Source organism: Chiloscyllium plagiosum, chromosome 10 (genome assembly GCF_004010195.1).
Source record: "Chiloscyllium plagiosum isolate BGI_BamShark_2017 chromosome 10, ASM401019v2, whole genome shotgun sequence".
Taxonomy (NCBI): domain Eukaryota; kingdom Metazoa; phylum Chordata; class Chondrichthyes; order Orectolobiformes; family Hemiscylliidae; genus Chiloscyllium; species Chiloscyllium plagiosum.
Genome location: NC_057719.1, coordinates 37,836,116 through 37,848,871, shown reverse-complemented (window position 1 = coordinate 37,848,871; position 12,756 = coordinate 37,836,116). Strand labels below are relative to the sequence as shown.

Below are 12,756 nucleotides of genomic sequence, written 5' to 3'. Positions count from 1 at the left end.
AGATTTAATGAGACATGTCATGATAAAAAAATGACTTTTTTTTTGTCAGATGCAACGCCAATTGATCTTTGCTCCCAGACTAAAATACACCATATAACTGCACCTTGGACAGTGTCATTTGCAAATCTATACAACATCACATCACAAATGATCTACATTTCAATCTTCAGTCTCTAATGTTGATCATGACGCACTTGGTCTCAATCTTACAATCATTTGTTGCCTTCCAACTAAAACTAACGTTTTCTGTTAAGGTGAATTAATTTTATATCAAAAATGTCCGCTTCATTTGAAAACATGCATTCTGGGACTGAACAATTATTTTGGCCTCCTCATCCCCACAGTGATTCAGAATCAGATTGCTTCTATTAACTGGGAGAATGAGGAAAATAAGAATTTTCCATTAGATTTTTTTTTAAAACTGCATTTGGATAAAATAACAAATCTCTTAACTGTTTCTGTTCAAAGTGAGGTTATCCAATCGGCGTGGCATTTATTAGAAGTTTGCATTGAACCTACAGCTGAGACTGATATTTGAAATTGTTAAAGTTCTCCATTAATATAATCTTTATTTAAAGAAACAAACGTTTGTTGATATCAAAATTTTGGGAACTGATCTACTTAACTCTAATTATAAAACTTGCGTGCCATTTGCAGTTGTATTACTTCAGGGTTTTTCTGGGAATGTATTCCCTTGCAAATACCAGGGCTTTACTGTATTTTAATCCGATGCAATAATCACAATGAACAAAATTACTGACTACACGGAACATTATAATAAGAAACAGCTATGAATTTGTTAAAATTGTAGTGAAATGGATTATCAACATTGACATTCCATCATCTTATCTTAAAATCTGATACCTTCAGGCACAAACGTGGACCCAAATGGCTGCTGTAATCACCTGACCAGTTTGAACCAAACTCATGAAATCAATAAATACATGCCAGTCAAAACCATAGTTAACATTGTTATAAAATGGTACTGAATCTCAGATCTGTATCTCCCGGTTGATTTGCAACTTGCAGGAAGTTGCATATTGAGATGAAAGGCTGCTGGCAGAGGCAATTTTGGGAAAAAAATGAGCATATTCAGGAATATACAAATGGACCATATCACCAATTACTTCTGGGCAGCTAAGGATGAGACCAGACTAAAATGGTTTTGTGAGTGAGAACTGGAAGATGGACTCTCCGCCATTCTCGCTCTGGTTTTTCTGGTGCCCAGTGAAAAAAGGAATTTGGACCAATAACATTCACTGACAGCTTAAGATTTCCAAACTATGCCAATGGCTGAAGAAACAAAACAACTGCTAAAAGTCAGAACCCAGGTTTAAAATCTAACACTTTGAGCACTTTTAAAAACTTGGCACTGCTACTACTTTTACCACCCTGTCCCCATAGACATTCCACCTCACACTCCCACAGCCCTACTTTGGAAGAAAATTTCATTTTTTTTTCATTCAAGAAAGCCTTATAATTAATTTGTCTCCTTTATTTTGATTAGTTAGTTACATTTTAGTTGAAGTGTGACAGCTGCATGCGAAAAAAGAAATAAAAATACTTATTGCAACCGATCAAGAGTCAGTTGGCAAGAGAGGAGCTAAGTACCCCTCCTCAGCTGGTTGTAACAGTCAAAACATAAATTAATTTACACATTCAATAACAAGGATGCATTTTCTGATACTCAAAACTTTTTCAAAGAGTTTAGAAGAAAACAACCATTCCATTTTAATTCTCAGATACTGTTAAAACATTTAAGACAGTGTCAAATTGCATTGATTTCTCTGGTTGACTTTACTCAATACTTTTGCTAGACAGTTAGATAAGCCAGATAAATTGAATACTATTTTCCAGATATATTTTCTGATGTAGCTTGTAGAAAGAAAACAGTGGGTATTAACTCTTCAGTAAAGGACATGCATTGCACAAAAATGTTTTTATCCCATATTTTATGATGAGAAGCAGTAGATAAGTTAGAATTCAGAACAGTGACAACGAATTGCAGTACTGTTTACACAGAAGTGATGTGCACCTTCCAATAGCTTGCATAATTGACCTTAGCTGAGCCAGAGAAAGGTTACTGCTGTCCTATTAGTTAACAAAAATACATCGCACTGAAATTTGACGGATGCCCAAGTCAGTGAAACAATAGGATCAACAATATAAAACTTAAGACAACATTCAAAACTTTATTTTCTTAAATATGGCCACAAATCATAGAGAAACAATAAAAAAATTAATTTACAATTCAAAATTATGACAAACCTAGTAGATTTCCCTTTGCCACGTGCAACTCATTTTTCCCTGAGGTAATCCACACACCACTGCTGTTAACACTGATGAGACTTGGCTGAGATGGAGGCTGTTGCGACCATAAGGCACCTCGCAGCTTGTCTGCTACTTTTTCTACTGGAGCATGAGCAACTGTGGCAACAGTATGTGTTGCATGGATTATTGTTTGGAAGATGTTGCACTGATCGAAGACCACATAATCTGTAACGCTCACCTACAATACAAAATGCCTTTTAAAAAAGAACAATAACCCAAATTTCTCTGTTAAAAAATAACAACTTTTGAAATGTACATTTTGCTAGGAAAGAACTCAAATAACAAAGTTGTTTAACGAAGTATCAAAAAAGCAATTTCATGGTGCCCCAATCCATAAATAGAGATTTAATATCCAGTTTCTACCAATAATACACGAGACGAAGAGTTTAACTAAAAACATTATATAATGTATTCAGAGTATATTTCAACACCCCAGTACTTTAACACTTGATGCCGTTAAGTAAGGTTGGAAGAGTGCATTATTGCTCTGGTCCCACCACTTCACATCCAAATCAAAATTTAAAAAAATTCTCCTAATTAGTAAGATAAGTAATTAAATACATCGTCTATATCAAGTTTTAAACGAAGTTCCGTTAACCAGTATTCTTACTAAACACAATTATGAGTTTATCAAAATAAAATTTATTCAACAGACACAAAATATTTGTTAATGTACACAATCAGTACTACAGAACTATGAATGCTTATTCCTCTAAACATCTATACACTTTCAAGTCAGGATGGTTGTGACTTGGTGAAGTTGCCACCCAGGTAAATAGTGCGGTGAAGAAGGCATATGGCATACTGGCTTTTATTGGTAGAGGAATTGAGTTCCGGAGTACTGAGGTCATGTTGCAGTTGTATAAGACTCTGGTGCGGCCACATCTGGAGTATTGTGTGCAGTTTTGGTCGCCATACTATAGGAAGGATGTGGAGGCACTGGAACGGGTGCAGAGGAGGTTTACCAGGATGTTGCCTGGTATGGTAGAAAGATCGTATGAGGAAAGGCTGAGGCACTTGGAGTTGTTTTCATTGGAGAAAAGAATTATGGGCATTTAAGCGGGCATTGGATAGGTATATGGAGGATAGTGGGCTAGTGTAGGTTAGGTGGGCTTGGATCGGCGCAACATCGAGGGCCGAAGGGCCTGTACTGCGCTGTATTCTTCTATGTTCTATGTTCTATGAATTGCAGAGAAAGGTGTTGTAATATGCCTGCTACACCTGTCCTTCTAGATTTTTTTTAAACAGTTCTGTCATGGGACATTTTGCTTTGCCGACTAGACCAACATTTATTGCCCTTCAATAATTGCCTTAGAGAAGATCGTGGTGAACTACCTTCTTGAATGACTGCAGACCATGTGGTGTAGGGATACCCATAATGCTGTTACAAAGAGAATTCCAGAATCTTAATTAGTGATAATGAAGGAATGACAATCTATTTCCAAAGCAGGAAAGAGCATTTCTTGGAGGGGCACATGGAGGTGGCTGTGTTTCCATGAGACTGCTGTACTCATCATTTTTGGTGGTAGAGGGCAAAGGTTTAGCAAGTATTGAAGGAGGCTTGGTGAGTTATTGTGGTGTATCTCATTGGTGGTACACACTGCTGCCACTGTGTGCTGTTGAAGGAGGTGAATGTTGAAGGAGTTGTATGGGTTGCCAATCAAATGGGTTGCTTCGATCTGGATGGTGTTGACCTTCTTAGCTGCACTCATTAAGTCAAAGAGAAAGCTATCCATCGCATTCCTGACTTCCGCCTTGTGGGTGGACATGTTTGAGGACTTAGGAAGTGAGTTGCATGTCATAAAATTCAGTGCATGATCGCTCTTGTAAGCACAGACTGACTAATTACCTGAAGTGTATACCCTTTTCAGACAGGCAGCTGGTAAGTGGAATGTAAATGAGAGCTAGCAGTTAAATACTAGTTTGGTCTCTGACAGAGACTTTCAAATAGACTGTTTTGAATGAAAATTTGACAAAATTCTGGCAGGGAATTAAAATGTTCCCTTTGGTTTTTACTGCTGAATCAATGTAGGGGAGATTCAATGCTACCTTCTTTCTTATTCTTTCCATTTATCATCGATAAATTCTGATCTGTCACATTTCAGACACAACACATATTTTTAAGTTAATTAGTTTCTGGGTAAGATAGAGAAGAAAAGAGGATCAAAGACCCATCAGAACATTAGTGATAATGCAAGGTGTTAATGCTCAGAAGCACTAAGAAAGGAATAATGCCAGGTCTGATTCTTGTTTTATTCAAATTGCATTTCAGAGTTTCATGAAATTGAGGTTGCATCAACTCCCTGGAGTGGAGCAATTAATTACATTTACGTAGTTTCTCAAGGGGTCAAGATAAGATTGGGCGGTCTTTTAGCATCACGTCAGTCAGCTCAACCAAAATCAGGGAATATCTTCATGCAATTACACTTTTGAACAACAAACAATATGTTTAGGTATTGTGATGAAATTTATGCAATGTAAATGAGTCAGGCTGTCCATGGCTCCAGATCTCAGAGCCGTCTTCAGTGTTGCAATGAGAACCAGTGCCAACTTAGTGAGTGAAGCATGCGGTCAAGGAAAGCGAAGGACAGCTCTGGGCAATTCCTTCATCACTACAGTTTGCAGTGGGTTGCTTTTGCTCCTCCTACAGGACAATTATGGGAAAGTTCACAGGTCCTGGCCTTATGCATTTGCTGGGTTGACAGAAAGGATCAGTAAATCTTTTTTGGGGGGTTGTACGGTGTGTATACAAGTGAACTAGATGGGTTTTTCCAACAATTGACAATGGTTTAACAGCTATCTTTTGACTTTCAATTCCAGATTATTGTTGAAATTCAAACTCCACCATGTTGAGATTCAATGCTGGCTCCCCAGAGTATTACACAAGTTTCTGAATTAATAGTCTACCAACAATGCCATTGTCTTCTCAGTCAACGTACCAGCTACCCCGCTCTTGAATTCCCTTCCAGCTCCTCACGCTGACTCAGTCCAGGGAGTTGGACTGGCTGGTCCTGGCTGGTCCTTTGCACTGCCTATTTTGTTGTCCTTTGGAGTCTGTTTTCCTCTTTGCTCAATATTTAAATTGGTTCTTAACTCAGCCACAACTCTGTTTCTTTACTGCTAAACTCTGGGTTTGTTAATCTTCTTACTGTTTTCAGGAATTAATCTTCAGGACATTACCCAAATAATGTGGCAAAATATCCTACTGACGATAAAAATGGTCAGTTTCCCAAATTTGTTTATTAGTTACTCTAAAAAATTCTGTCATTTGTGCATATCTGTTTCCTCTGCCAATCATTCACATTCATTGAAAAAGAAGAACTTGAAGCTGGACCCCAGAGCCAGCATTAAGTAAATATAAAGATTGCTGCCCTGTTTCTGTTCATTTAAATAGGTGACTGACCAGAACCAGCTAGTAGGCACATGCTCATTATTGACAGTTCACATAAAGATATCTCCAACCTTGAAAAAGTAATTTTATGTTTTGCCTTATATTAATGGACCTTATTTCTCCACGATGAGAATTTCATAAATTTTTAATAAAATGTATTTTTCTAAATTTTTCTCTGTGTACGTTTCTGGGTTAATGTAATAAATATTTGTATAATCTTCATTTCACTTGCTATAAAAGGATCAAATAGTGAAGCATAATCAGGGCACTTTATTTTCTGGTCGTCTGAGATTTCTTAAATATGACTGATCTCTTAGTCTGCTTGATAACATTATTATTGTTGGATATCAGTGATCCCCTGCACAGGTTGTTGTAGTGCGCGTTTCGTCAACATGAATTCATGATTGATGAATTGGGGACGCTATTCCTACTGCGCAAACTTTTAAAACCTGTATTGGCTGTAACATGATTACATTGTCAACACTTCAAGCGCTGTTTCTAAAGTGCGATTTTTCTATAATGTGGGGTTGCACAAGAATGCAACCACTGCATTATAGAAGAACTGACTGTAGTTGGTGCCAGAATCAGAATTATATTGAGAACTGTGAATATTATGGATAGGTGGGCTCAAAGAAGTTTAGTCTGTCTGCTGCCTGTTACATCACAATAGCAGAAATCTATGCTTCAGGGATAACTAGATTTTTCTGGGCAGCTTTCCTCAAGGTCTGACTGTAAAATCAAGCCAAAGCGGGGAAGACTTTAATCTACACAGTATATCTAACCACAATATTTCTTTAGTGCACTGAAATACTGACAGCTCTTGTTAAAATGTTTACAGTGCAATTCTAATAGTAAATAAAATAAGGATGGAGATCAACCCAGTTTTACAACAAGTGCAAATGCATATAACTGTGCAAAGTCAGTTCAGCAAATGCTTCATAACAATAGTGGATAATAATGTTATGAAATTTCACGTTTGCTATTTTCGCAGATTAGAATATCTAGAAATGAAAGAAACATATCTCACTATCAAATTCATTAACACTAAGAAACTCCATCAGACTTATTTTCATGGTGGAAATTGTCAGTAGAACATTTAATATAAGTTGCATATCTCCCAGCAATCACCTTACAGGAAGTCTTATTTAAGATGGTCACAGATCTTAAAATTCTTACCATTTATAGCCACATTTATTACATAGATGGCCTACCTTAAAGCCATTTAAAACAGCCTTTTTAAAACATGTCTGTATGTGTGCACTGTAAATGCTCCACACTACATTATTTATAAAACCACTAGCCACAAGGTTTAGATCAGCATTTTTGACACCCAATATAAACATTTAGAGATTAATCAACGAGAACAGTTAAAGTTTTACCTGCCACCAGTGCTCATCTTCCCCTTGAGGTTTCTTTGAAGAGATGCCAGTGCGAAACCAGAGGTTGCCATTTGTGTCTAAAGCCCAGACTGTTTGCTGGTCTCCCAATGCTATACACACCAACTCCAACATCTGCTTTTCACTACAAAATGGGAGAAAAATCCAGATACTTTAGTCCTTTTTTTTGATCAGCAGAACTAATGAAAATTTACAAAGTCTATTTGAGAAAGAAGTATAATAATGAGGGATATAAAATCATCAGCATCAGTGCAAGTGAACAATAGTTACAATCTGTTTTAAATGCCCAAATTTTCTGTACGTATTTATGTTTTGTCATGGTTTGGCAAATCTGTTGTTCCAGATGCCTTAATATTACCACTTGCAGCAATAAAATAATAAACCTTGCCTTGTCGTTTACATTATACCGACTTGCTAAAAGAAGTAGATTATCGAAATCAGTTGGACAACTCCATAGAAAAAGCATCTAATTAACATCTGAAAATGCTTTATCTCAATTAACTACTTTTCAGGTCAAGCCTCAATTTTGTATTCAGCAAGAGCTAACAACACTGCATTGAAGTGATCAATTCATTTCTTTTGTGATGGAAGATGTGGGTCAGAGCACCAGTTCTTTTTTGATTAGTGTCCTGAATCCTTAACATTCCCTTGAAGCACTGAAATGAGTGGAGAGCCCAACTCTGTTTAATATTTGTTGGTAGTACTGCAGCACAGTGAAGTACTAGTTATTAATGTTAAATTACATTTTAAAATATTAATACTTTGTGAACTACACAAAGCTAATATTTCAAACCTACCCCTTTTATATGAAACAATTTAAACAAAATGCAATTAAATGTGAGGAAGCTAGCAATCAGTCAAACGAAAGGTGATAACTGTAAAGTATATAAGGTATATAACTGTGAACTGTAGATTTCTTTCAGGCAGAGGGGGCTAATGAAACAGGAAGCTTCACAAGGTATTTCCAATTTTTAAAATTTTAAGGGACTGGATTCTGCATTAATGAAGGATAATAGCTCTTCATAGTCAAAGTTGCCTAGCAGCTACTATCACTTAGTAAATTGTTAAAAATGTAGTTCCTTTTGATTAAACACAGCTTAATATTTTCATTCATATTTACAAAGCTAGAATAGAGCATTAATAGTTTTTATGTCATGATAAATTAGTGATTTTACCTCATGACCTGGTGACAATGGAAGAGGAGAGGTAAGTGTCTGCTTCACTTGCCTGCATTTTTAATCTGAGGAATATCCATTCCATGAAGTTGCCCCTCCCCACAGGGGTGTCACTCCCCTACTGGGTTTCCAACTGCCTAACACTAAGGCTTCCCCATCTTAGGTCCATCCAGAATCCACTCCCCTTTCCATATACCCAGTTTACCTGTTCTGCAGTTTTTGGCTCTCCTTTGGTACTTGAAGCAGTCCTAGTAGTGGATCTGAGAGCTGCCAGTCACTCAGATTGGCTGTTAGCTCCCAAAGCTGGGACATTCTCTTTAGATGACAGCAGGAAGCCTAGTTCAAGGCGATTAATGCTCTAAGGCAGTCCATTGGAATGAGGATGGAATTTACAGCAACTTTTTCAGTGTGAATGGGAAACCTGGCTACCAATACAGTTGAAAATTCAGGGCCAATAATTTTATGTGGCCTATTTATAAAGCTTAGTTCTGACATTCCAAACAAGTACCAACAGAAGGTTAAACAGTATTTTTGGTTCAAATTACAACTTTTTTCATATACCACAGTATGGTTTCCAATTATGTGGTTAGAAATTACAGTATGAAAATCAGAATCTCGAAAGTAAAATGAAAATGGATATTAACTAAACATTTTCAGAAAACACTGAAAATTAAATGATCTGAACAACATTTCATATCAGTATAAATTTGTCTACCTTACAATATCAGAAATCCAGTGTTCACCCTCTGGACAAAAACTGCTTATGCCATTCCTGAAGAGAGTTGTTCGTTGTTCCGTCAATGCCCATACCACATTATTTCTGGAAGTAATTTGCACTAATGGACAAGGGCATTCCACCTTCACTGCTCTCGCACAAGGTCGATCAGCACTAAGACCTCAAGATAGGGAAACAAAGCTGATTACAATTATATTCCACTGTATTCTTCACCTCAGCTTGTTAAACAAACATGCATAAAGGAAAAGAATGAAGATCTCAGATTAGACAAATGAACAGCTTAGTCAGGAAAAATGAGAGGAAAATGAAGCGAGAACAGAAGAGGAACAAACTTGCATTAAGACATCTAAAGGTGCTAAATTAGTCACCCATCGTACATAAGAGTCAATTAATGAACCTTTGTTCTGAGGTGTCACCCCAAATTAGAAAGAGAACCACAGTCAAAACACAGTAACAACTTATGAAGTAATTTATTGCATAAAGGATATCTTTTCATTCATTCAGGAGGTGAAGGCTTTACTGGTTGAGCCAGCATTTATTGCCTGTACCTAACTGCTCTTGAGAAGGTGGTGTGAGCTGCCTTCTTGAACTATAACAGTACATTTGATATAGGCATACCAACAGTGCTGTTAGGAAGAGGGTTCTAGAATTTTGCCTCAGTGACAATGATGGAGCAGTGATATATTTCCAAGTCAGGATGGTAAGTGGTTCGGAGTGAAACTCTTAGGTATCTGCTGCTCTTATGCTTCTAGACAGTAATAATTGTGGGTTTCAAAGGTGCTGTTGAAGGAATCTTGGTAAGGCGCTGCAGTGAATCTTGTAGATGGTATACATTGCTGCTACACTGCATTGAATGTTTGCGAATGTGGTGCCAATCAAGCTGGCTGCTTTGATTGTATGGTAATAAAATTCTCAAGTGTTTTGGAGCTGCATCCATCCAGGCAAGTGGAGGATATTCCATCATAGTTCTGACTTGTACCTTGTAGATACTGGGCAGGCTTTGGAGAGTCAGGCTGACAGAAATTCACAGCAGGATTCTCAGCCTCTGAAATGCTCTTGTAATCATAGAATTTATATGGTTAGTCCAGTTCAGATTCTGGTCAAAGGTCACTCCTAGGATATTGACAGTGTGGGATGCATTGATAGTAATGCCTTTGAATGCCATGGGGCAACGGTTGGAGTCTTTCTTTTTGGAAATAGCCATTGCCTGGATATGCCATGTGTAGCACGAATGTTACTTGCCATGTCAGCCAAGCCTTGGTATTATCCAGGTCTTGGTGCATTTGGACCTGGTGCTTCAGCATCTGAGGAGTCGAGAACAGTGCTGAAAAATTAGCAAACATCCCCACCTTCTGACGGAGTGAAGGTCATTGATGAAACAGCTGAAGATGGTTCGAACTAGGTCACTCCCCTGTGGAACTTTTGCACAACTGCACTGGAGTAGAGAGAACGAACCTTCCACAATCAGAACCATCTTCCTTTGTAAGTAATACAACAGAGCCAGGCAGACTGTGCACTAGAATCTTTAAATAATTAAATTCCTGTGAGAGAAGGGAGTTAGTGTAGCTTTAGGGGATAGCTAGAGATCACTTGCTGCACTCTCAGATTTAAATTACAAGATGGGAAAAGTTTTAAAAGCCAACAAAAGATAAACAAAAAATAAGAAAGGAGGAGAAAACAAACTGAGGGAAATCTAATGCAAAAATATACAATAAGAGCTCCTTTAAATATCTGAAAAAAGGATAGGCCAAATTGAACATAGGTCCCTTAGAGAATGAGGTTGGGAAATAATCAATGGGGAACCAGAAAATGGCAAAGGAGTTAAACAAACACTTTGCATCAGCCTTTAGGGTAGAAGACTTCGAGCGATACAGAGTCAAGCAGCAAAAGGTCAGGAGGAAATAAATATAAAAATTACCACTAGAAAAATAGTACTAGAGAAACTAACGGGGTTAAAGCTCCTCTAGACCTGATTAGTTGGATCCTAGGTTACAAAAGAAAGTAGCTACGTAAATAATGAATGAACTAGCAGTAATCTTCCAAAAATCCTTAGATTCTGGGCAAGTCACAGCAGTTTGGAAAACTGCCAATGCAACACCTGTATTCAAGAGGAGAGAAGTAGGCAACAACAGGCCAGTTAGCTTAACATTGGAAAAATATTCAAGATTGTTATAAAGGATATAATGGTAGAGCATTTGGAAACGATTAATCCAATCAGAGTCAGCACAGCTTCAGGATGGGGAAATAATGCCTGACATATTTATTAGAGGAGATAATTGTTGAGGTAGTAACAAGCAGGAAAGATGAAGGGGAAGCAGTCATTTTAACATGTTTGAATTTTCAAAAAATATTGTACAAGACATCATTCATACGTTTTACGACACGGGGTAAATCCCGCCTGCTAATTTTAAACCAGCAACACAGAAAAGATTTAACCTGCGCGGTAATCTGTGAAAATTCGTGAGACTAAGAACTAGTTAAAGTAAAAAGTAACAACTTTATTTCTTAAAGTATAACAGAGAATAATTAACTAATAACTATTTACAGCTCGTTTCTCTAAACTATCTTTTACCTTCCCCATCGATAATACTAGTCTGATAAAGGCCCTGATTAAGATTTACTAAAATACAAATTTCAAAACCAGGCAGCTATCGAATCTTCTCTTTGTATCTTCCTCTGGAGATTTTCTTCTTAGGAGTTCTTTCACAGATCGTTGATAGATAAATGTGCCTTTAAGAGAGCTGTGTTTCGGGCAGTCTGTACATGCTGCCGGTTTGGCAGTTCTCCCTCAACTGTTCAATTTTTCCCAACTTATACCCCAAAGCACCGGATTGTCATTGGATTTTAATATTGTCAATATACTAAATTCAAACTTGATTGGAGTTTGGTTTTTTTGGGGTATAAATTAAACTGGCCTAATTCAACTTTGTTTTTGTCTCCAGGCAACCAGCTACACCAGCTGCTGGACCAAAAGATTACATTGTATCCTGTTCAGAACACCTGGTGCTGTCAGGTAGTTCTGCTAGCTTTTAACTTTCTTAAAGGTTCAGTACACCCACAGTTTCATAACATAAGGTTACAAAATATGATAATAGCCTATGGAAGTAGCAATTTAGCATGGATAGAGGATTGGCTAAATAATAGAAGATAGAGAATTGCGTTAGTGGAATCCCACAGGGATCAGTGCTACCCCAATTAAATATAATACATTATGAATCACTTGGATGAGGGAAGTGAATGTACTATCACCAAGTTTGTAGATGACACAAAGAATCTATGGAGGGATACAGCCAGGTTGTGAGCAGACAAAAGTACGGTAGATGATATACTATGTGAGAAAATCTGAAGTTATAGATTTTGGCAAGCAGAATTGATGAGCTGAATATTTTTTAAATAGAAAAAGAATGCAGAAAGCTGCAGTATAAATTGATTTAGGGGTCTTCATGCATGAATCACGCAAAGATAGCATCCAAATTCAGCAGGTATTAGGGAGGGCAAATGGATTGCTGGCCTTTATTTTAAAGGGAATGGAGTATAAAAATAGGAAAACCTTGCTGTAACTATATGTCACTAGTCTGATCACACCTGGAATACTGTGAACAGTATCTTTATCTAAGGATCTTCAGAGGTCAAAAAGATGGCTTCTGTGGTAGCTGGCTGTTACAATGTGGCGGTACTAGACATGCTGGTGGTATGAACAAGAAAAAAAAAGAGAAAAATGTTGTT

At 37.4% G+C, this 12,756-nt stretch overlaps 1 protein-coding gene and 1 long non-coding RNA gene across 6 annotated transcripts in view; one reads left to right on the top strand and one right to left on the bottom strand.

Annotated features, from left to right (window-relative positions):
- Window positions 1-12,756, bottom strand: part of tecpr2 (tectonin beta-propeller repeat containing 2) — a 113,813-nt gene that overhangs the window by 44,748 nt on the left and 56,309 nt on the right. For all 5 annotated transcript variants that reach the window (XR_006312754.1, XR_006312753.1, XM_043697447.1 and 2 more), the window contains exons 12-14: window positions 9,010-9,190; window positions 7,102-7,243; window positions 2,269-2,509 (exon numbers count right to left, since the gene is read on the bottom strand). Coding sequence is in view for 3 of the 5 variants with exons in the window: in XM_043697447.1 (XP_043553382.1) it covers window positions 2,269-2,509; window positions 7,102-7,243; window positions 9,010-9,190 (564 nt within the window). In the remaining 2 variants the exon portion in view is untranslated. The remainder of the gene's footprint in view (window positions 1-2,268; window positions 2,510-7,101; window positions 7,244-9,009; window positions 9,191-12,756) is intronic.
- The window catches only part of LOC122553531, a 48,440-nt gene that overhangs the window by 25,536 nt on the left and 10,148 nt on the right, over window positions 1-12,756 (top strand). The window lies entirely within an intron of this gene.